Source organism: Cervus elaphus, chromosome 32, assembly GCF_910594005.1.
Source record: "Cervus elaphus chromosome 32, mCerEla1.1, whole genome shotgun sequence".
NCBI classification, from domain to species: domain Eukaryota; kingdom Metazoa; phylum Chordata; class Mammalia; order Artiodactyla; family Cervidae; genus Cervus; species Cervus elaphus.
In genome coordinates, this window is record NC_057846.1 from 14,989,802 (window position 1) to 15,014,287 (window position 24,486).

The 24,486-nt window shown below is 53.7% G+C and overlaps 1 protein-coding gene across 4 annotated transcripts; it reads right to left on the bottom strand.

Annotated features, from left to right (window-relative positions):
- Positions 1–3,059: 3,059 nt before the first annotated feature.
- On the bottom strand, positions 3,060–23,275 carry XKR5 (XK related 5). 4 transcript variants are annotated; one of them, XM_043893843.1, is made up of 7 exons: positions 22,916–23,275; positions 20,249–20,432; positions 14,632–14,816; positions 13,147–13,356; positions 12,321–12,490; positions 8,898–9,009; positions 3,060–7,098 (listed from the first exon to the last, which is right to left on the bottom strand). In XM_043893843.1, the coding sequence occupies exons 1-7, from the start codon at positions 22,971–22,973 to the stop codon at positions 6,053–6,055; spliced, it is 1,965 nt and encodes a 654-aa protein (XP_043749778.1). In that variant the 5' UTR covers positions 22,974–23,275; the 3' UTR covers positions 3,060–6,052. The 4 variants fall into 4 exon arrangements, with proteins under 4 accessions (XP_043749778.1, XP_043749781.1, XP_043749780.1 ...); XM_043893846.1 differs by lacking the exon at positions 22,916–23,275 and adding an exon at positions 21,915–22,908; XM_043893845.1 differs by lacking the exon at positions 22,916–23,275 and adding an exon at positions 21,235–21,890.
- Between the last annotated feature and the right edge of the window lie 1,211 nt (positions 23,276–24,486).

Below are 24,486 nucleotides of genomic sequence, written 5' to 3' on the forward strand. Positions count from 1 at the left end.
GACTCGAAATCCTAAAAGTTTGTATAACCTTACGAAATGCAACTTGGACCTTTGTCCACCTAACTCCATTACTCAGATTAATCACATTGCCTCCTGACTGCTGAGAAAAAAAATCTTGACCTCCAAATTCTTCAGATGTTTGAGAAAGGAAAGTGGGGTCTGAGTATCTAAGGAAATATTTATCCCTCGATTTGCAATGGCTGTGATTTAAAGCAAAGACAGGACCGGCCCACCAGAACCAATCTCTTTTCCTCTGCTGTTCCTAGAAGTCCAGGGGCTTTTAGAGGGGGAGGCTGGGACCGAACATTCTGGGAATTCCTGTTTTGTTTGTCAGTCGTTTCTAAGGGTCATTTGATCATTTCTAATGATCACCCTATGAGCCTACAAGGCCTGAGGAGGGTCTCTGCCCTCACCCCACAGGACTCTTGCAGGAGGCTGACCTTATGACCCCACGAGGTCATAAGACTGTGGTGAGATGCCCTGAAGTGAGTTTATGGCTTTGGAGCAATTACTGTAAAACTTTTTAAGTCAAAACAAGCTTAAGTCTCCATGAGGACCCAGGATGCACTGGCTCTGGGGTACGTCAGCATCCTGGAGGTGGTGGTGTCCCCTTTCCTCCATGGTCTGAGGAACATAGCACCCCCAACCGCATGCGGTGACTTGGGCTCCACCCTCTCTGGAGGGCAGCTGGGACACTGGGCTTGGGAGGGGGGATGAGTGAACGGAAGGACCCTGTCCCGGGGGTGCGACAGGTCATCTCCGCTGGCCGTGAGGCCACGCACAGGGACTCTGTGGGGCAGCCAAGCTGGCTCAGTGTCTGATTCACAGATGAGGAACCAGGCTCAGAACTCTGAACTGACTTCTGTCCAGCCAGATGTTAGCTGGAGAAAGAGCAGAAGAGAGCACCGGTCTCATCTGCAGGCATCCCCCACCTCAGAGCTTCTCTCAGAGGTGCAGTGCGCCAAAGCTCATCTCTTCCAGGCATTAAAAAAAAAAAAGTGAATCTTCATTCTCTTACCACATATTCCATCTTTTAAAGTAAATTAAAGGCCCATATAGGCAAAGCTGTGATGTTTCCAATAGTCATGTCCAGATATGAGAGTTGGACCATAAAGAAGGCTGAGCATCAAAGAATTGGTGCTTTCAAATTGCAGTGCTGGAGAAGACTCTTGAGAGTCCCTTGGACAACAAGGAAATCCAACCAGTCAGTCCTAAAGGAAGTCAATCCTCAATACTCATTGGAAGGACTGATGCTGAAGCTGAAACTCCAATACTTTGGCCACCTGATGCGAAGAGCTGACTCATTGGAAAAGACCCTGATGCTGGGAAAGATTGAGGGTAGGAGGAAAAGGGGGTGACAGAAGATAAGATGATCGGATGGTATCACTGACTCAATGGACACGAATTTGAGAAAATTCCAGGAGATGGTGAAGGACAGGGATGCCCGGCATGCTGCAGTCCATGGGATCACAAGGAGTCAGACATGAATCAGCAACTGAACAACAACGAAAAGACAAAATGTCGCCTTGAATTCCAAAATTCTCAGGTCTGGATGTCATTCTCAATAACACTGGTTATTTTTTGGTTGGTCTGTGTTCACTTAGTTTCGGCTTGAAGGACACACTAACAACAAAAATCCATAATGTTTATGCTGTTTCTCTCTTCCCATCCCCCCACCCCAGCCTTGCCAATTTGTAAACAAATCAGAAAAAAAAAAAAAAAAATCCCCAGTGGGCTGGAAACCTGTCCATGGTTTGCTCCAGCTGGAAAGAATTGCGTTCCACCAAGATTTAGACCCCATTTATAATGGAAACCCTGACGGGCAGTGTTGTAATTATAGTCTTGCCGTAATGAATGTATCTCTGTGGTCAGTCGTGGATTTTTCCATGGTATTTTTCCATGGGAGATTTCCTCCCTGGGAGATGTTAACTTAAAATCTGGACTATAGCTTTGACTTCAGAGCAGACTTCTCCGGGCATTGGCGGAGCTTAAAGTCGACCATCATATTGGCTTTGGGAGATAGCGTTAGCAAGGGGGACATTAGTCAAGTTGAGTTTTGCAAGATTGATGGGGCTGGGGGATATGGGTTTGATGCTGGAGGGCTGTATTTTGGGAACCTTGCATTGTTGCCCAGATTTTTAAACCAGAGACTGTTTTCTCTGCTGAGTGGCTACATGAAGTAGAAAAAGTATCTAGAGTGGACAGGTTATCAGGGTGACCAGCTGTCCCGATCAGCCAGGAGACTGTCTGGTTTAACCCTAAAATCTCACATCCCGGGAAACCCCCAGTCTTAGAGAAACCAGGATGGTCAGTCATCTTAAAAAGTCGGGGAAATTGAATCAAATTCTACAACTGAACTGAGTTTTAAAGTAAAATCCATTCTATGTGTCTAAAAAAACTTAAGTGTCATCAGCCCTTAGCTTGAGAACTGAACTGGGGAGATGGGGAGGGGGGTCTCAGAAGGAACGAGGTCTGAATCTCACACTTGGCTCAGCACTATAAAACCCAAGATGCCACCACTCTGCTTAATGACTTCTTACGCTGACCGATCCTCGTGTCTCTGGAAGCGTGAGCAGGACAAGGCAGCTCGAGGTGTGCTGGGCATCCCAGGACACGCTGCTGGGGCCCGCAGAGGGAAAGGATGGAGAGAAGGCGTCAGGGCTGGCGTGGGAGCCGGGGCTCCCCCTCTGGGCCCCGACTCAGCGCCCTGGCCCAGGAGGTGGCCTTCTGGGTTGCTCTCATGGCCTTTTCCAAGAACTGCGGAAGCCTCCGCCTTTTAGGGACTGGGAGGCTGACTGGGGTAGGAAGAAACGGAAGAGTAAGGAATCAAAGCCTAGGCAAAAATGGTCAACCCCAGGGATTTCCCTGGCAGTCCAGTGGTTAAGACTTTGCCTTCCAACGTGGGGGGAAGCAGGTTTGATCCCTGGTCAGGGAACTAAGACCCCACATGCCTTGGGGCCGAAACACCAAAACATAAGACAGAAGCAATATTGTAACAAATTCAATAAAGACTTTAAAAATCATCCACATCCCGCCCCCCCCCCCCCCACCCCCGAAAAGAAAATCTTAAAGAAAATGGCCAACATAAGATTCCAAAACATGAGGGACCTCTGAACAGGGGCGAGAAGAAACACTTGTCAAACCTCCTTTTGACTTCTAAAACCAGACAGCTTGGGACACAAGTATTAAACCCATCTTTGGGGTTATAAATGCTGAGGTTTTGGGGTAGGAGTAGAAGCTGTTTCTGTAAGCTCAGAGCCTTTGGTGGATGTGCGTTGTTTCTGCTGTTGTAGATTCTATAGCTCTGAGGTCCAGCTTCGAGACAGAGAAACAGGACACATTTAAAACGGCCACGTCCCTGCTTAGGAGCGACTGGTTTAGAGGCAAGCGTGCTACAGTTTGTGAAAGAAGCTGAGAGCACTGCTGGGGGGAACCGGGCAGTTACTTTCAGCACCTCCCGCCCCAGGCTGGCCTCCCAAGCCACTGGGCTGGGGCGCCCACTTTTGGAGAGTTCGCGTCCTCTGCCTTCCCTTTCTGGCAGTGGTGGTGGAGAGCGGGCCCGGGGCATTCATCTCTGTGGCCTGCTCCAGCCTGCTCGCTGTGGGTTGGCATTGGTCCTTACCAACACCAATGGCATAGCATACCCAGGGCTCCACTGCAGCAAGAGGACCCTCCTGGGGCTGGTGCAACCCCCTCCTCCTGCAAGCTAGGGTGCTCTTGTTCCCGGGACTCCAACTAGAACGCTGCACACCACCCCCTTATCAGACGGTTGATCCCCCTGTGAACGTGACAGAGACCACCTGTGCTCCAGAAGAGCGGGGGCCTCAGCGATAAAGGCAGGCACGTGCAACTGCTTTCACCAAAACCCACTCCCCAAACGGTTATTCAGAGGCTTTGCTTATGACAGGCACAATCTCTAGTCCTTCAGAAAAATCTAGAATTTAATTCCACTAAGGGGTGTTCACTGCTTGCTATAAGCTGTCCGCCAGCCAGGCCTCACCAGGCAAACAGCTGAAGAAAACAGCCTGTTGCAAGGAGCGGACGGCCATCAGAGAAACATTCGTGGAGACCAAGCCTGAGTTCCTCAGCCTCTGCCGAGCCCGCTTTCCCTCCTTTGGTGGGACGTGCGGGCAATCGGTAGCAGGCGATACTGTAAGTCCTTGCGTTGCTTCCTACACAGCTTCAAGGGAGAAGGGAGTGAGGTAGGATTAAAAGAAACAAGAAAAGCAGGTGGGACAGCAGATCCGAGATAAACGCCCTCAAGCAAATATCCGGGGGCAGCCTGTACTTTCAAGGTTCTGGGTGATGGCCACTCACTGAAGCAGGAACATCAACAGAATATATCCAATACGTGAGACTTAGCCTAACAAACAGTGCAGCGACCACTGATATTCCCAGGGAGCAGACAGCAGCGTCCTGAATTTGGGAGCTCATCAGATGCTCCCAGCTGGGCCATGAGTTCTGTCATTCACAGGGTCTCACAAGTTATCAGCTTCAGAGAGGCCACCTGGAGATGGCGATAGAGAAAAAGCAACGTCACTGCGCGTCTCGCAGGATCCACCCCTTCTACCCAAAGGGGCAAAGGCTGGCCCAGTTTTCAAGTGTGGCATCCTTCCCAGTCGGGTCTAGCCTCTGCAGGTGAGCGTGACGGAGGGGCCGGGTCACAGAACTGCACCCAAACCGGAGCAGCACCAGCTCCCCGAGGTCCTTCCAAATCCCCGCATCACGGCCCCAGCCTCGGTGCCTCCTCAGACTCGTCCTCATTCCCTGTCACCGTGAGGAGTCTGGAACCTGCTGGCTCAAGCTCAGCTGGCTCCCGGAGGTCCTCCCCTGAGGACACATGCAGTGCCATCTCCAAAAGTCACACTCGGGCTCTGCGCGTCCCGCCCACGGAGATCCAGACAAGGAGGATCTCCCTCCAGTGACCGCTTTCTCAAGATCACACAGAGCATCCAGTTCTTGCTGAGCCTTCAATGTGGAGGGGAAAGGCCAGAGGTCCCGGTGGAGCCACTGATGCTGTTCTCCGCATCCTCCCGACAGATTCTCTTTGACCAAACTGCTCAGGCTCCCCCGAACTTTCCAGCCACATCCTCTGCTGTGTTCCTCTCTGCATTGTCCCGTTTTAGCACGAATCCTGCTAAGTCAACCTAACCAGAAGCCCACACCCTCAATATCCAATCACCTTCCATACCCAATCGGGCTCCTCATTCACCAGATCCTCTGGCCCAGGGAGGATATCTGACCTCCCTGGCCTGCCTTCAGCACACATCCTGTTACACTGGTTTAGCCAGAAGCCCTCTAAGCCCGATGTTTCCTCTTCACAATTTTCCACCCACTAAGCCCCACCTGCTCCTCAGCTGTAAACCCCACTTGTCCACACTGAGTTCAGAGTTGAGCCAGTTTTACACGGAGGCCTCTTCCCCTATGGCAACAGCTCCTGAATAAAATCTGTTTTCGCCATTTCAACTCTGTCCAGCTCTGGTTTTTCTCTGACTCTCCGTCTACGGGACAGAGGCCTGAGGTGTCCTGAGGCTTCCAAGGGATTTCATAAAATAATGCAGCTAAAATACATTTAAAAGAAGAGTGATTAATAACCACTTAAGTGTTATTAACAGAAGAATAAAATAGGACTCTGGGTTTTACCCTTGAGTTTACTGGGGAAGCCACAGGAAGGATCATAGAGTTTGTCAGGGGCTTCCCTGATGGCTCAGGGTAAGGAATCTGCCTGCAATGCAGGAGAGTCAGGTTGGATCTCTGGGTCAGGGAAGATCCCCTGGAGGAGGGAATGGCTATCCAGAAGCAGGCGATTGTGAAGGAGGCTTTATCTAGCCTCCCTCTCAGTGTTAGAGGACTCCTATGCGAATGTGTGGCCTGTGGTGCTTGCAGGGGACCTTAGAAACAATGTAATCCGGTTCCCTCGTTTTCCGGCTGAGCGGATAGAGGTCCAGAGCGGCTATGACACAGTCAGGGGTGGCGGTGTCGGAAGTCCCCCCCAAGTGACCAGCGTGGGTCACCCACTGGCGTGCTCAGCGGAGGAAACCCACCTCGGCCGTCAGCCTCGCCCTGCGGCCGCAGTCCCCGGGGGCGTGCACTTGGGGGTGGACGTGAGGCAGGGCGCGTCCGCGGGCCTGGGGCCCACCTCGGGCAGCAGCCTCTGGGTACCAGCCGCGACGGGGCGACGCGGGGACTCCCGCTGCCCCCGCAGCCCCGAGCCGTTCCGGGCCTGGCCGCCGGGCTGCCAGCGTCCTCCGGGGCCCAAGATGGGACTGATGTCGGCCACGCTGAGGGGAAAGCGCTCGGGGGCTGGCTGGGCTGGGCTGCCCGACCCCAGCCCCGTCCCGGAGAGGGGCGTCGGCTCCCCGGGGGAGGGGAGCGCCCCTTCGGCGGTGGCGCTGAAGTACAGCGTGGAGCCGGCCTGCCCGCCCCCGCCCCCCGGGGGCCCCCCTGCACCCCTCGCCCCCAGGGCAGCCCCAGCTCCCTCCTCTGAGCCGCCCTCCTGGCCTGCAGCTGACAGCTGCTGGGCTGGAGCTGGGTCAGGACTCGCGCTGGCAAAAGACAGGTAACTTGAGGTCTCATCAACCTCTGCCTTGGGGACCGCTGGAAACTCAGAGCCTTCCTCTGAGGTTAGAGGGTCCTCGGGTGATGAAGGGGGCTCCTGCAGCGGGGGTGGGGGCGTCCTCTGCCTGCTGTGGTGTTGGCTCAACCCCCACTCAGGGGAGGAAAAGCAGGCCAGGCCGTCTTCTCCAAAGACTGCGTTGATCTTTGACACGTTCCCTGTCTTCAGAGCCAGCTTCACCAGCAGCCAGTGGTGGTGGCTGAAGAAAGAGGCCTCCCCTGCTGTCTGGCTTTCCAGCCCAGCCTCTGGGGGCGCCCACTGTGGGCTGGGGGGCTTCCCCAGGCTTGAGAGCTCATCGCTTTCCTCTGGGCAGGTCCCCAGGCTGTCCGGTCCCTCCCTGGCTGGGCCTGGGGCTTGTGGAGAAGAGTCTTCTTCTGCTTTATCACCCTCTGTAGGGTCACAGGACGTGTGTACACAGCCCTGCCAGATGTCTGTGGATTTCGGATGCAGCAAGCTGTAGTAAATGACCAGCGAGACAGTGCCTGCAAAACAAGAGGGAAAAAAAAACACAAGGTGACGTTCTTTGAAGTCCTGCATCCTCCCTGTGGTTTGCAGAATTCCGGCTTCTCCAGTTTTGAGTAGAGTGGGATCCAAAACAGGACTCTTGTTGGAGCATCAGAAGTGGATGTTTGGGGGAATTTATGTATGTTCCAGCTCTGATAGGGCTTCCCAGGTGGTGCTAGCAGAAAAGGATCCGCCTGCCAATGCAGGAAATGCAAGAGACGCAGGTTTGATCTTTGGGTTGGGAAGATCCCCTGGAGAAGGAAATGGCAACCCGCTATAGTATTCTTGCCTGGAGAATCCCAGGGACAGAGGAGCCTGGTGGGCTATAGTCCACGGGGTCGCAAAAGAGTCAGACACAACTGAGCGACTGAACGCGCATCCATACACGTACACAGTTCCAATAAGCTGCAAATGTTCCTACACTTAAAAAATGTAAGAACAAAGTTCAAGTCCTAGAGATTTTATGACTTCTTCCTTGAAGGAGGCTCCAACTGAGTCCTCTAGGTGTACATGTGCATGTGTGTGAGACAGAGAGAGAGGTTTGGTAGAAAAGATAATTTCACTTTCAGAAAACCAGGTCAAATACTCAGAACACAACCATCCACATACTGATTGATGGATTCCGAAGTGAAGGGAGAGAGAGATAAGGAATCATTTCAAAAACAAGACCCAAGCAGAGGTTAAACATACCCATCAAAACCCCCATATCAAGGAATTTCCACGAGCAGCAACAAAACTTCCTTTGTGCACAAACATCTGAACCACATTGTTGTCAGCTTCATTTATTTTGATCAGAAGTGTTGACTGCGGCAATAATTTATTTAGCAGAGCATTCCAGTAATCCTCCCACGTTATTTCCAGTTTCCTGTTGTACTGGACCAAGTGCCGGGTTTCAGGGAGCTCGTAATAAACAGCATGAAGCCTGACATGGGGGTGGGGGGGCATGGGGTGAGCTTCGGCAGGGCCAGGAAACGCAGCAAGGGCGCAGTTAGAAGGAGCCCAGCAGACGTCCCCTTGCCTGCTCTCAGCATCCCTGGGGGAATGGAGTCAGAACTCCTAATGGAGGGTGACCCAGTGTTGTTTCTGCAGGGGGCATGTGCTCAGGCCATTTCCACCCAGTGTCCTGAGTTCTCCGGTCAGTGGCCAGGAGGTATTGTCCCCCTTCTCCTATGAGGAGCCCCCCGAGACCAAGAAAGGGGAGCTGACCCCGTCCACAACCCATCCTGCCAGTCTCAGGGCTGTGTGTGTTCAGTGAAGACAGACTTCCCTCGAAAGTCTGCTGTTTAACAGGTTTCTTGGTGGCAGCCCCAGACTGGCATGCAGTAGGCACTCAATAAATGTTTATCCAGGCAGCTCAAGATGGAAGCCGGAGCTGCTGCGTTCCAGCCTGGGCTCCACCTCCCCACTGAAGACTCTAGTCCAGGGCGCTGGACAGTCAGGGGTTCTGCTGCCCCCGGAAGCTGGGGGGAAGGGCCAGCCGGCCTGGCTCTGCCTGAGCCCCTCCAGCCTCACCAGCAGGCCACCCCTGGGGTGGCCCCTGCTCTGCTTGCGGCTCTGGGTACGGCCGAGCGAAGGAGACAAAGGCTGATCCAGGCCTTCACGCCCGGGGCGGGGGGGTGGCGGCCTGGCCACCCTCAGCACAGGGCCCGGCCCTGGTCTCCACCCAGCCGCTTCTGAGCCCCGATTCCTACCCCTGGGGTGAGCTGGCCGCAAAGAAGCAAGTTGCGGGAGGTGGGGTGGGGGACAGAGGGGCAGGGAAGGCGACCTTGGGGCTCACCGATCAGAAATCCAGACAAGACGCCTGCGACAGCCCCCAGGCTGGTCCACGAGGCCCCCTGGAGAAAGTCCGTCGCCAGCAGCACGAGGATGATATTTTCGAGCAGCATCACCTGTGAGAAGAGGAGCGTCAGCACGCCCAGGCTGGGCATGCAGCCTGGGCACGCTCCCACCCGCGATCTCCTGCAGCCCCCTTCAGGGCTGGGGGCTCCCACTGCTGACCGGGCCCCCCTAGCAGCAGGGCAGGGCCGAGCGAGCCTCTCCCGCTAAGGGCCCTCCTGTTCTCACTGCAGCTGGCTAAGTGTCTGCAGAGGCAGAAACGCACAGAAAACGGAAGGGCACTGCTCACAGGCTGCAGGGGTCCCTTTGGTGAGTTGGGTGGGGCTGAGAGGGACTTCTATTTGCTACTTCATCTGTTGCACAGTCTCATGTTAACTGTATACACATGTTAGTTTTACCATGCGATAATTAAAAGTGTCTGCAGAGCTCACAGTGACACTGGATTCCAGCAAGACTCACAAACTTTCATAACAATTTTAGAATTCTTTTTCCCCCAAATATTTGCCCAAGACACCCATCTCCTCCCGTCCCTGGACACTGGAGCTCATGGTCTTTTGGGCCTAAACTGAATGATCGCCAGCTTCCTGGTTCTCCAGCTTGTGGAGGGCAGACTGTGGGACTTGGTGGCACTGTAATTGCATGAGAGAATCCCTGTAACAAATCTTTTACGTATCTAGACACATCTTACTGGTTCTGTTTCTAGTGGATGCATTTGTCAGGGCCCTCCAGAGAAAGAGAACCAACAGGATGTGAATGCAACCACTTTCCACTGACAAAGATGCTCTTCTTGATCAAACCTGACTCAGACGGGCTCCTCTGAATGCTCTTCTTGGCCTATAAAAACTGCAGACCGGAAGCAGAAATGACTGTTTGAAGCCAACACTAATAATATTTCCTAATAGCTCAAGCCTGCATCCCTAGCGTGGTGACCCAGCCCCAAAGAAGTTCCTGCCTGAGAAAGCTTGGTGCTGCCTGGAGAACTTACTGTTTGTTCCAGAATAAACCTGGTCATAAGGCAGAGAGACCCCTCCATGTAGGAGAGCTACTTTAGAAAGGCTGCAATTATACATAGTTTCTTTGCTTGACATTTTCTGAAATGTCAGTCTTTTACCACCCAGAGCTGCCTTCTCCAGGACCTGAGAACCGGCCCTCTGAAATGCAAACATCCCAGGAGACAACTTTCCCAGCTCTGCGTGTGTGTGAGTTCCTCAGTCATGTCCAACTCTTTGCAACCCCATGGACTATAGCCTGCCAGGCTCCTCTGTCCATGGGATTTTCCAGGGAAGAATACTGGAGCGGGGTGCCAGTTCCTTCTCCAGGGGAGCTTCCCGACCCAAGGATTGAACCCGGCTGTCCCACGCTGCAGGCAAATTCTTTACCATCTGAGTCACCAGGGAAACCCAGCTCTAAAGTGTGTTAACACTGCCCCCCGTCATGAATACGTGGGAAGTGTGTGAACGACCCAGATGGTGTGCGGTCACTCCCCGACCTTGCTGGAGACCACAGTGTTCCCTGTCACCCGCTGTCCCTTTAAAATGTGCAGTCGCCTCCGCATGAATGGAGGTGAGGGGTCAGTCCATGCGGGACCCCGCTCCTTGTTGCAGCTGACTTACCGGGATCTGTGTGCCTCGCCTTTCCTCCATCTCAGCACCGACCACAGCACTCTCCCCTGGGCGCCCCCCGGCTTCCACAGACTTCACTGTGCTTCTGCCCATTCGAAACTTCCGCAGTGTCTAACCTCTGCCTCTCCGGCTTGACCGCTCTGAGCTCAGTGGTCCAGTGACCAAGATGGCTGGAAAGAAGGAGCATTTTCCCCCTTCCTCGTATGTGTGCGTGTGTGCTCACTCACTTCAGCCATGGCCGGCTCTGGGCGACCCCGTGGACTGGAGCCCGCCAGGCCCTCTGTCCATGGGATTCTCCTGACAGCAACACTGGAGTGGGGTGCCATGCCCACCTCCAGGGGATCTTTGGGACCCAGGGGTTGAGTCCGAGTCTCTTGCTTCTCCTGCATGGCAGGCGGATTCTTTACCCACCGAGCCACCTGGGAAGTCCCCCTTCCTTGTACAATGGCCCCTGAAACTCCTGGGACGTGATCTGCTGACAAGGGTGTGAACGTGACAAAAGCAGACAAAAGCAGCAAATGTGAAACGCCTCCTCATTTAGTTCTGCTTCTCAGGGCGCCTCTGGACACCAGCACGTGAGTGTGATGCTCCCACAAACAGACGATGAAATTCACCCTCTTTTATTTACAGTGTGTGTGGGCTCGACTACACACCCAGCCCTCAGCCCACGTGGTGTGAGGGGCCTGGTTACTCCCAATTTCCAGATGTGGAGACTGAGGCTTGGCGTGACTCACCCGGTATCATGGGTCCTCTGTGGGCCTGTGGCCTCGGGGGTCAGTGAGGTTTACAGGGCTCCCCTAAACCCGGAGGTGACCATGCCGTCACCTGCCCTGGACCGGAGCGGCCTCCCCGGCTCTTCCCTTCACTCCGGTCTCTGTCCTGGAGCACCGGCGCCTCTGAAAGTCTCAACTTCTATTTTTGGTAAAGGCCACTCTTGGTTGCTTATTTCAGCCCGAGTTTATTATTTTATTTACTCTTCACAGGGACCCTGAAAAGTAGGTCGGTCTTAGTCATTGTCTCAGTGACACCAAGAGATGAGTTCCTGATGTGCTGATGAAAAAATAGGTCCAGAGAGTCTAAGTTCTCAGTCACAGTTGGTAACAGTTAATGACAGAGCCAGGGTCCCATGGAAGCCGCCTGGTTCCTAAGCCTCAACTCTGAAGCACGTGGCTGATCCAGGCTCTTCTTTGCCTTCTGCAATACAGCTCAACCTCCTGCCTCTCATCAAAAGTGTCCCTGGTCGTCCGAGCAGGAAGTGGTAATTCTATGAGATTCAGACACTGCTTTCTCTGCTGGCATTGGTCCACATTCTGCCTCTTTATTATTATTTGGGTACAAGCTTATTTCCTCTAATGCACTAGAAGCTGCCTACAGATAAGCATTATGTCACCTTTGTGTTTTTCACACTACCTATGACCACAGCTATAACTCAGCAATTGAGTTGATTGATAAGGATGTTACGTATATGACAAAGAATACAACCGTGATTATATTTATCAGATGGGTCGCTGAAAAGCATCACCAAATACACCACAATCCTCGCTATGGTAACTACGTGGAAACAGACATCAGGTTGCTACTTTCAGAGACCACCATCTCTGCTTAAGACTAATTCTTTTTAGAGTTTTTCCTAAAATCAAGCTATTTCTTCTTAATAGATATGCATGCACAAGTGCACACACGCACACACACACACATGCACGTCCACGTTCCATGTACACAGTAAAGTTAGGATCACTTGCCGTGTAGAACGCTGCCATCCTGTTTCTGGAGGGGCTGTCCCAGAGGTTGAGGTAGCAGAGGATGAACACGGCCCCCACGAGCAGGTTGAAGAGCCTCCAGCGGCAGGTGCTGTCCACGATGTCACTCTGCTGAGCCACGAGCCAGAAGGTCATCACCAGCCAGTGGGCACCTGCAGAGAGCAGCCCCAGGAGTCAGGGCCCAGAGAGGGGCAGGGCTGGGGGAAGCAGGAGGGGTGGGGCAGGGACTCAGAATCCGGGGCCCATAACCCTCCTTCCTGCTCTGACTGCGTGTGACTTGGCATCCAAGGAGACGGACGAAAACCCAGGAGAGAGCCAAGGGACATAAAACATTCGCAGGTTTTATGTCATGTAAGCCTTTGTGCGTTCCTCTCTCCTGGGACACTCAGGGCATCCCTCCACATTCTTGAACCTGGGCTGGCCGACAACGCTTTGCCGGGCAAAATTCAGCAGAAGCCATGTTGATCCAGGTCTGGGCCAGATTTAAGAGGACTGGCCGCTCCCACCCCCTTGCTCTTGGAATTCTCAGCTGCCGCGTCTGAAGCCAGCTGCCTCGCCTGCATGGAGAGGATGGAGGGGTCCCAGGTGCAGGATGTCTGAAGAGCCAGCCCAGGGGAGCCCCGCTGTGTGTCCAGGTACTCGCGAGCCTACAGGGATAGTGCCAGGACCCTCCAGGCAAGAACCCCCAGAGAACCCCGGTTGGCCCTCAGAGGCCGGGTCATTGCTCACAAATGGTTCTTTCCGGCCATTAAGTTCCGGGGTTGCTTGTCGTGCAGCCGTAGATGGTCGGGACAGAAGCCCAGCTTACCTGCGACAACCAGCACCCAGACGCGGTAAGCCCAGAAGAAGAGAACCAGGCTGAGGACGCGAGCCCCAATCATGCCCATCCTCCAGAGCTGCTGGCAGCCGAGGGCCATCCAGGGCGTGGAGGTGTGGTCCGGCTTCACGGAGCGCAGGGAACGGGCGTAGCACACCAGGGCCCAGGAGAGCGTGGTCCAGGAGCACAGGGCACTCACCCCTGGAAGGCAAGCGGGCGCCACCAGGACCCTAGGACTGCTAACCGACAGAACCTGCCTTCACAGAGGGCATCGCCACCTCCATGCAAACACGCAGGCCTGTCTCCGTGCAGAAGAAACGAGGACCTGGGTACTCCTCCCCCCAGGCGGGCTGGGCTCTCCATGGGTTCACGCTTAAGGAAATAAAGCCCCAGGGGCTTCCCCAGTGGCTCTGCGGTAAAGAAGCCATCTGCCAATGCAGGAGACATGGGTTTGATCCCTGGTCTGGGAAGACGATCCCACATGCTAGGGAGCAACTCAGCCCGAGCACCACGACTACTGAGTCTGTGCTCGAGAGGCCGGGAGCCGCACCTACCGAGTCCACCTGCCTCCAACTCTGCAACCCCTGGTGAACCATAGCTCAAAAGGCTCCTCTGTCCATGGGATTCTCCAGGCACGGATACTGGAGCGGGTGGCCATGCCCTCCTCCAGGGGAGTCTTCCTGACTCAGGGATCAATTCACGTCTCTTCTATCTCCTGCACCGGCAGGTGGATTCTTTATCACTCGTGCCACTTGGGAAGCCCTCAGTCCATACAGAGGAGGTGTAACCAGATAAACATGGACTAGAACATGAGGGGGTGCCAGGCCCGGAAGAGACACCCCGAGGCCTGGCCTGAGTGCCAGCGCCTCTGCTGGCACCTGACTTGTTGATCCCACTGCTCTCAAGGGGTGAGGCTCAGGCTGCACAGAGTTAGTCCTGGGAGAAACGGACACACTGATCTCCCAAGGGGCGCACAGGCCTCCCCAAGGTGCTTTCAGGGTCCTCTCACCACCTGCAACTTCCCTCTCACGGACCAACCCCCACGAAGGAGGTCCAACCCCTGGGAACTCATCGCCCCAAACAAAAGCCAGTTTTAACCGTCACCTTGGGCATCATAGGTAACACCCCTGGTGGTTCAGATGGTAAAAGAATCTGCCAGCAATATAGGAGACCTGGATTCAATCCCTGGGTTGGGAAGCTCCCCTGGAGAAGGAAATGGCAACCCACTCCAGTATTCTGGCCTGGAGAATCCCATGGACAGAGGGGCCTGGAGGGCTATAGTTCATGGGGTCGCAAAGAGTTGGACATGACTGAGCGACTCACACTTTCACTTTTGTGCACCGTAGTGAGCTTGGGCTGCCCTAGCTCTCCCTAACAGGGGACATCTTAGGTTGCCAGGGTTTGCTAAATAGGGTGTTCGCTTCTGTCCCCGATGAGAAGTCAGGCAGTCTGCGGTCGGGGGTGGAAGTTACTCACCTGGCAGAGGAGCAGTGAAGTCAGAGGCGAGGAAAACGTATGTTTGGACCAGCAGGTGGGGCCCGACCTGAAGCAGGGCTTCGAGGAGGCGCAGGGCCGCCAGGTCCGCCTCCTGCAGCAGCAGCTGGGCCTGGGGGGCGGCCTGCCCTTCCTTCCGGAGGCCGGCGGACATGGCATCCCAGTGCCTAGGGCGGAGGGCCAGGACTCAGAACCACACTGCGAGGACTCAGCTGGACCCCTCTCCTGTCGTATCACCTTGAGACCGAGAGCCTTCTAGGGCCTAGCCCGCCACATCCACATCCCAGGCCCCTGAGCCCTGACTCCAGGCTGAGGGTGGCGCTTCTGGTCCCAGTGTAGGAATCCTGCCCAGCGGACCTCACTCTACCCACACATGGAAGGGCCGCTGGGTTGGGAGCTGGGAGCAGACAGGTGTGCTGGGGGCTGTCTCTGAGCCCTGGGAAATCCCGAGCTAAGCCTGAGCTGCCTCCCCGACCCCGGGGCCTCCGGCGTCAGTCGCTCAGCCGTGTCCGACTCTGTGTGACCCCCTGGACTATGGCCCGCCAGGCTCCTCTGTCCGTGTGATTCCCCAGGCAAGAATACTGGAGAGGCCCTTCTGCAGAGCCCCTTGCAATGGGAATTAATTCAGTCCCGTTGGATGGCAGGGAGGGCAGGGGGCTACTGGGGGGTCTGCAAGACCAGGCTGGCCCGGGCACAGGGGCATTACTGGCTCCTCCAGGTGCAGCCACCTTCCTCACATCCAGGAAAAGGAGTCAACACAACAGAAAAAAAAAATCAGTAAATGTTCCTGTTTCATGCAAGCCGACCAGAGGTGCCATGGACCACCGTCCTGTGCCACCTGGACAGTCATGCATGCATGAAAATGTCACTGCAGGCTCTGAGGACTTCAGGTTTTCACAGAAATTTCCCCCTCACCTTCCCAGGAGCAGGAACAAGGTGATCTCTACACCTGCCTGCAGCAGGGGCAGGCGTGCCTGCCAAGTCCACCAGCAATCGCAAGCTTCAATCCTATCCACGTTAAGAAAAACTGGAAATCATTTTAATTTACCCATTCCTGAACCAGAGCTGGGTGTGCCTTTCAAGTCACCCCAAACGCCCTCTCCCTCTGATCTCTGGCCAGTGTTTCTTTGGCCAGAACAGGAGGGGGTCCTCTTTGAAATGTTCTTAATCAGGGTACCGAGAGCCCAGGAAAGAGGCTCAAGAGAAAACAGCTTTTCTTTTTCATGATTTGGATCCCGGAGTGAAGTGATTTCTCACTGAGTCTTTGAAGCTGTGATCTCTGACCCAAAAAGAATGTTAAGAGAAAGCAGATGAAGCCAAACCTGTAGCTCCCCTTTGGGTCCTGAATCCTCAGTCCTGGGGACACCCCAGCCCCGCTTCCTAGCCTCCCAGCTGCCCCCATTCATTCGGCAGGCATCATTATGGGCTGGCCCCACCTGCTGGAGATTGTAGCGGCTGCAAACGAAACTGAAGACCTCTCAAAGCCCAAGATTCAGTTATGGAAAGAAGGCCACACACACGTGCGAAGTTTTAAGCAGGAAGAGAGACGTGCTAAAATGAGAGATGAGGGGGTCCTGGGGAGAGAGTCCAGTGTGGGCATTAAATACCCAGAACACCCAGTGACACAGTCTTGGTCCCTTCTCCCCCAGGCCCTGGCAACCACCATTCTAACTTCTCTCTCTATGGTTTCGGCTACTCTAAGCCCCACATGAGTCTTACTGTATCAGGTCCTCAAGACTCATCCATGTTGTAGCATATTACAGAACGTGCTTCTGTTTTCCATTGCATGTACAGACCACACTTTACTTATCCGTTCATCCGTTAATAGACACTTGGGTTGCCTCATGTTTTGACTATTGTGAATGATGTTGCTACGAACACAGGTGTACAAAGATCTCTTCAGGACACTGCTTTCAACTTGTTTGGATATTTACCCATTAGTGGAATTGCTGGATTATACAGTAATTCTGTGTTTAAGTAATTGAGGAATTACTATACTGTTTTCCACAGTGCCTACACCATTTTACATGTCCACCAACAGTACACAAGTGTTCTAATTTCTCCACATCCTTTCCTTGCTAACATTATTTTCTGTTTTTTTTTTTTTTTGCGGTGAGGGGGATAGGATACCCATATCCTAATGGGTATGAGGTGGTAACTCATTGTGATTTTGATTTGCATTTCCCTAATGGTTAGTAAAGTTGAGCATCTTTTCATGAGCTTATTGATAGGAATGTATATTACAAACTTTTAAATGTTAAATTTATACCCATCGATACTAAGCTTGCCTTACATATCCTTAAAGCTCATATCAACTTTCTTTGCAATAATTTGTCCCTTCTACTACAGAAACATTTTTAACCCCAAACACAGGCTAAGGATGAGATGGATTAGGTATTCTTCTATCATCTCACGCTGAGTTTACAAACGCATTTACAGGCTTAAAATCATTTTTTACTCATTGGTAACATATAGAATTAGAGTAGAAATATAAAAACAAAACAGAAAAATGTAACTGACTTTGTTTAAACAAGTAGTTACTAATGTCAACTTCTTTTGAAAAGTCAGACTTAACATTATCAGTGTTATTTGAAATTTTAAACAAACGCATGGAACTTCCCCGGCAGTCCAGTGGTTAAGACTCCGCACCTCCAATGCAGGGGGCACAGATTCAATCCTTGTACCTGCTGGGGGAACTGAGACCCCACTTGTGGCCGGAAAAAAGAAAAAAAAGGAAAACATTTATGTTTTAGTCCTTGCACTTTTTATAAGCTACTTTATGTCAGGAGGTTTTTGTTTAATTGGTTTCTCTGTAGTTAGTCCAGTCTTCTGCATTATATAGAGCTGCCTGCGTGCTAGGTCATTCAGTCATGTCTGACTCTTTGCGACCCCATAGACTGTAGCCCATCCGGCTCCTCTGTCCATGGGATTCTCCAGGCACAAAATGGAGTGGGTTGCCATTTCCTCCAGCAGATCTTCCAAACCCAGTGATCGAACTGGGTCTCTTGCATTGCAAGCGGATTCTTTACCATCCGAGACAGGATCCCTTTTAAAAAAGGTCCGTCTAATCAAAGCTATGGTTTTTCCAGTAGTCATATATGGATGTGAGAGTTGGTCTATAAACAAAGCTGAGTGCCAAAGAATTGATGCTTTTGAATTGTGGCATTGGAGAAGACTCTTGAGAGTCCCTTGGACTGCAAGGAGATCCAACCAGTCCATCCTAAAGGAAATCAGTCCTAAAGATTAATTGGAAGGACTGATGCTGAAGCTGAAACTCCAATACTTTGGCCACCTGATGTGAATGAAGAACTGACTCATTTGAGAAGACCCTGATGCTGGGAAAGATTGAAGGCAGGAGGAGAAGGGGACGACAGAGGATGAGATGGCTGGATGGCATCACCGACTCAATGGACATGAATTTGAGTAAACTTCGTGAGTTGGTGATGGACAGGGAGGCCTGGCTTGCTGCGGTCCATGGGGTGGCAGAGTCAGACACGACTGAGCGACTGAACTGAACTAACCCTATATAGGATTGCGCAAACAGAGTTGCTTTGGCTCCATCTACAGGCGCTTTTACTGAACTGCAGTTTGCTGAGAGGCTTCTTTACGGACCCTGATTGGGAGTCCATTGCAAAATTCCGCGTGGATTTGCTTAAAGACAATTCAGTATCCAGTGTCTTCTTTGTGAAAGCCAGATATGCTGGCTGCAGGATGAGAAATAGATTTGTTTTCTACTTTAACTTTCAAAGCTTTCTTCGAAGGAAGTAGATTTCCATTTTTTTTTTTTTTTTTTAAACACAGAACTGCATACCATGGAGCTTCTTATGTTAACAAAACTCAGACCCAAATTTGTGGTTCACCTCGAGTAACTGCATTTTGCCATTACCTTCTTTTCCAACACTCCCTTCCACTTCCTGAATGTTCTCACTTCTTTTCTTTCTTCTTGCCTTTTTTTTGGTTCTTTTAAATTGTATATATATATAGATATATATTTTTAAGTCACCTTAACTGACTTTTTAAAATAAGAAGAGATATAGATGACTAGCTGTTTTTCCTAATTTCTAATCTTCATGTCTCTCTTCACTTATTTCCATTTTTTAAAATGTATTTAGTATTCATGACATCATTGGAGAGACTTGGGGAAGATGAGTAGGGGGTCAGCGTTGGACAGCAGCATGAAAGTGGACACGTGAGCCTGACCCTGTCCCACTTCTGAGAAAGGTACTGGATCAGGTGGGCCAGAGGGTCCCCACAGGACTCCAGAAGGCAGACTTACCTGACAATTACTCAGGAAGCTTCTCTCAAGTGACTGGCACTGACTTCAATCTTCTTCTGAGCTATGACATGTTTGCTTAGGGGAAAGCTGATTCATTTTTTCAAGAGGTGGTCTGTCTTTGAAGTCACATGCTTTTTGGCTATAATGTTACCAGGTGGTCCCCAGAAGGACTCGAGCCCTTAATAGTTTTCAGACCAAGCTGGGCTGACAGAAGCATGTGTGCACGTGAGTAGTGCCCACGACAGGCTCCAATCCCCCCTGAGCCAGAAGGAAAAGCCACCTCTGCTCTCTCCCCACTGGTCAGAATCTCATCTTTTCAGAGAAACCACACAGCTTGAACACAACGACCCACCATTAGGCTAAATTGGTGTGGCTGAAAATGCTTCTGGTGCCTTTAGAGATGGAAGGCTCCAGCTCAGAGAACCCCAGCGAAATTTGGCTAGCTGCATGATATCTTTATAAGAAGCACCCTCTGGGGTATTCCCTGGCAGTCCAACGGTTAGGACTCCAGGCTTTCACTGCAGAGGGCCCAGGGTTCAATCCTTGGTCAGGGAACTAAGATCCCACCTGCCTGGCGGCAAGGCCAAAAAAAAAAGATGCACCCTCTGCCTCCAACTTGAGATTCATTCCCTCCTCAGAGTCTGCTGGGATACCATAAAACTCACTTCAGTTTCTCTAAAGAAAGCCTTGGGCTACAGCTTGAGGGCCTAAAACACCCAGCAGCACAGCCTGAGATCCGAGACTAGATACCACTCCTGGGACAGCCTTCCACCCTCGGGCCTTCCTGTTCCCCTGAGCGAAGGGGCGGCACTGGTCTGATCTCCCACAGGCCAGCCCGCTGAGCACTCTCCAGGCTGCCTTTTATGGAAAACTTTGGCCCTGGCACGCAAATGGTTTCTTCTCGCAATAAAAACTTAATGCAAATGTCACCATGCAGCCTACCGCACTGCTTCAATCTGTGCCACCCCTCCTGGGGTGAAGGGGTGGGGTTCACATGGACTGCCCCGAACCCACTCACTTTCTATGGCTCTGACGGTGAGACCGACTGAATTGAAACAAGAGCACATGGCATTCGGCCCAAGTCATGAAAAAGCTTTTGAAGGGTCAGAGATCCTTCTGGAAGGAGCCCCCTGAGGATGTTCAAGGCAGTTTAGACTGGGTGAGGGGAGTGGCATCAGAGCAAATGTTCAAAGAGATGGATGCGAAGCCTCTCCCAAGCCAGCATGTTTGTGACCCGAAAGATGGAACACCTATGTGTGGAAAGACTCTCCTATCTCAGGTGTGAAGTCACCCATCGGGGTGAGAGGGGCTGTTTGTTCTTACCGCTTCCACACGCCGAGCTGGAGGAGGTGCAGGACCAGCAGCAAGCAGCCACCTTGACGTCCATCTTCTCGGAACCAGAGATAGCTCAGGCCCTGGACCAAGAAGCCGAGCAGTAGCACTGACAGGACCAGCCAGGCGCAGAGGAGCCGGCCTGTGGTGAAGTAGTAAACCACAGCGCAGAGGCCTGGGGGCCAAAGGGGAAGGACCAGAGGGTTAGCGGGAGGCTGGGGGCAGGGGGCGGGGGGCGCCTGGGCAACGCTGCATCCCCAGAGTTGGCCGAGCTGCTTGCTAGACCCAGCCCGGGAGCCGGCAGAGCCCACAAGCAGCCTAGATGGCAATGAGGTTGAATGGAAGGGCCAGAGCTACCCAAAGGGTCAGACACCATGGTCCGAGAAGGAGACTGCCGGATCGCATAGGGCAGCGTGCACAAAGCCCTGGGTACTTAGCACGTGCTCGAAAATGTAAACCCTTCCCTCTGGGGACAGAAGATCCTAGAAGGGTCAGGTTTCCCAGGTGGCTCAGTGGTAAAGAATCTGCCTACAATGCAACAGACATGGGTTCAATCCCTGGGTTGGGAAGATCCCCTGGAGGAGGACATGGCAGCCCACTCCAGTATTCTCGCCTGGGAAATCCCATGGACAGAGGGGCCTGGTGGGCTCCAGTCCCTCGGGTGGAAGAAGGGTTGGACATGACTTAGCGACTAAACAGCAACATCAAGAAGACAGGGTCGGGTGGAGAGGGAGGTGGGTGGGGGGATCAGGATGGGGAATACATGTAACTCAATGGCTGATTCATGTCAATGTATGACAAAACCCACTGCAATGTTGTGAAGTAATTAGCCTCCAACTAATAAAAATAAATGAAAAAAAAAAAAGAAGACAGGGTCAGGTAGTGGAAGGAGCTTGACCAATCTACTTCGGATCTGCCCTCCCTGATGAATGACAGCAGAGATGGGTACCCGGGACTAGTAGGTGCTCAGGACTCACAGGAATTGTTTGATACGACGGTTGCTTGGGTTTCCCAATGTTAGAGTTTAACACAGATTTATGGGCACACAAGGCTGTGAATTGCAGCAGCAAGTGGGTACCAGCCCCGGGAACAGACGGGAGCCCTGCAGGTCTGGACTGAGAAGCCCAGGCTTGGGCAGCCCCTTCTTGGTCCACAGGCTCTGTGCTGTTGTTGAGTTGCTAAGTCCCGTCTGACTCTTTGAGGTCCCATGGACTGCAGCACACCAGGCTTCTCTGTCCTTCACTATCTCCCAGGGGTCTGCTCAAACTCATGTCCATTGAGTCAGGGATGCCATCCAACCATCTCATCCTCTGTCGCCCTCCTCTCCTCTCGCCTTCAATCTTTCCCAGCATCAGGGTCTATTGCAATGAATGAGCTGTTCACATCACATGGCTGAAGTATTGGAGCTTCCGCATCAGTCCTTCCAGTGAATACTCAGGGCTGATTTCCTTTAGGAAGTACAGGTTTGATCTTGGTTCTGTCCCCTGCTCTAATCACCTGGCACACACAGCAAACCAGGGTCCCCCAGGCAAAAAGCCTCAGGAGGAGTCACAGCTTCCCCAATCTGAGGAAAGCCCAAGCCCTGGCTGGGAGGGAAGGAGGAGCCTAGTCCGCGGGACCCCTTGCAGTGGGTGCTGGGACTGGGGTCCTGTCTCACCGTAAGCCCCGCTCAGCGGGGGTGCTGGCCCCGGGCGGAAGTTTAGGGGCGGATCTCAGCCTGGCGCCTCCTCTGTGCACCTTAGAAACCTCAGGGGAACTGCACGGACCCCAGTTCATAAGGGCCCCGCTAAAAAAAGGGGCGGGGGGGGGCGCGGACAACTGGATCCCAGGGGTCAAGTTCTTGGCCCGGCACTCAAAAATGGAGCGAGCTGGGGAGGGGCGAGGAACCCTGGGTGTCTCGAAGCTGGAGCCCCATCAAATCCACTCCGCATCCGCCATCCGGGGGGACCCCGCGGAGGAAGAAGCGGCTGCAGGGAGCGGCGGAGGTCTCGGCGCCGGCACCGAAGGAGTTACGCGTTCAAACTGGAAAGGCGCGAAAGCGCTCCCCGCGCTCGCTCCGCCGCGGCTGGGGGACCGCGCTCAGCAGTCGGCCTGGGGGTCCCCAACCGGCCGCCTCCGGCCAGGAGGTGAACTGTCCTCCAGAGCTCCGCGGATGTCGAGCTCGGTCCCACCCCAATCCGGCCCCAAGCCGCTCCCCACGCCGCCCGGACCCCAAGCGGGAGAGGGAGCGGGCAGGGGCGAGCAGAGCGCGCCATGCCCGCGTGCAGCGGCCCTGCCCCGCAGCACCGAGAGGCCTTCTGGAGGGAAGCGGGGGTCAAACGTTCCCAGACTCCCAGCGAGGATCGCCCGTCCGCTGGGGACGAGGGGTGGAGGGTCGGGGGGAGGATTGTGCATCCTCAGGGGAGGGGTCTCAGGCACCGGGAGGACCATGCATGCAGCGGGGTGGGGGTCCATGCATCCTCCGGGGGATTTACGCCTCCCCGGGAGGGTCACGCGTTCTCAGGGATCCCCGAGGGGCTGGGCTGGGGTGCGGGGTGCCCCGGGCTAGCACTGGCGCGCAGTGCTGGGGTGCAGGCCGCCGCCGTGGCGGGGCGCGGCTGAGGGTCCCCGGGCGTCAGGGTGGGTCGGAGGGGCGAGCATGGCCTGCCCCGCACTCACGCGCGCTCTGCTCGGCAGCCAGCAGCAGGGCGGACAGGCCCAGGACCCCCGCGTGCATCCTCCGCGCCGCCCGCCCGCCTCTTGCGCCCCCGCCCCTTCCCCTCTGGCCGCCCCGGGACGGGGAGGTTTCCGGCCGGAGACCCCACTGCAGGATGCATTTGGATTGGGCTCTTCGGCTCAACCTTTTTTCCCGGGTTTCCCTCTGGTTTTTCCCGGGTAACTAGACGGGACGGAGGGAGGGAAGAGAGGCAGCTTGAGTGGTCTGGTTGCTAAGTCAGGTAAAGCACCGATTACGCCCGGCCTCTGGATGTGCGCAGCGGCGGTCCCCCAGCCCTGTGACCGGCCCTGGGACAGGACTCGGCGAGTGTTAGGGCCGCGGAAACCGGCCCCGGGCCTCGGGCCGCTGAGCGGCAGGCTGGTGAGCCACTAGTCTGAGAGCACACGGGCGTCTGTGGGAGGAGCTGACTTGGAACCGTTAAGGAGTCTTTTGGAAATGCTGGAGGGCTTGAAAGCTGGCATCTTCCTCGTTTCTCACTCTTAAATCCATCACGATCTCTGTCCGCACAAGTACCCCCCCCCCCGCCCCCACATGGACTTCACGGTTAATCAAGATTCCCACGTGCAAGAAGTAAAACTGCTCTTTGGAAACACCTTCCCCCACGTGGTGCGACCAGTCTTGGCCTTCCGCAATCTGCAGAAATTGAGTGGAGGGCAGAGGAGAGATTCAGGCAAGGCTTTACTGGGGCTCCTGCTCTGGCTGGAAGAGTGTGTGTGTGTGAAGCAATAGTTCCCTTGCTAGCTCCTAGAAGGGTTAGGGTTGGAGCAGGGAGCTTCTTCCTTATTTGGGGTGAGGGTCGGGGTGGGGTCAAGCTGGAGGGGTGGCTTAGGCGGTTTGCCCCCCTTTCTGTGGTGCTGAGTGCAGAGGGCGCTCAGTACCCTACTTGTGTTTGTGTGTGTGTGTGTGTGTGTGTGTGTGTGTGTGTGTGGTGGGGTCAAGCTGGAGGGGTGGTATAGGCGGTTTGCCCCCCTTTCTGTGGTGCTGAGTGCAGAGGGCACTCAGTACCCTACTTGTGTTTGTGTGTGTGTGTGTGTGTGTGTGTGTGTGTGATGGGGTCAAGCTGGAGGGGTGGCATAGGCCGTTTGCCCCCCTTTCTGTGGTGCTGAGTGCAGAGGGCGCTCAGTACCGTACTTTTGCTTCTGCACTCAGTTTTTGCTCCTGGCTCTTCAGAAATGACAGCTGAGTTTGTTTTTGTCTTTGTGTGTCTTTGGGAGTGAAGAATTCACCCCAACTGCACATGCACACAGTTATTTTTAGTCTCCTATTGTTTCTTTGTATTTTGTAGGGTGCAAGCATTCCAGCATTGCAGCAAAGTGTCCCAGTCCCAGGCCTGTCCCACCAAGACATCTATCTATCTGTGTGCCTGTCTTATCTATCTATCTAACTAGGGTGTAGTTTAAAGAAGTGATATTTAGGCACAGGGATGCTGATGATGCAGGTGGGCTGTTTAACTTTCAAAGTAGGCAGTTAGCCAAACTATTCCTCCTTTTTGGGCTTCCCTAGAGAATCTTCC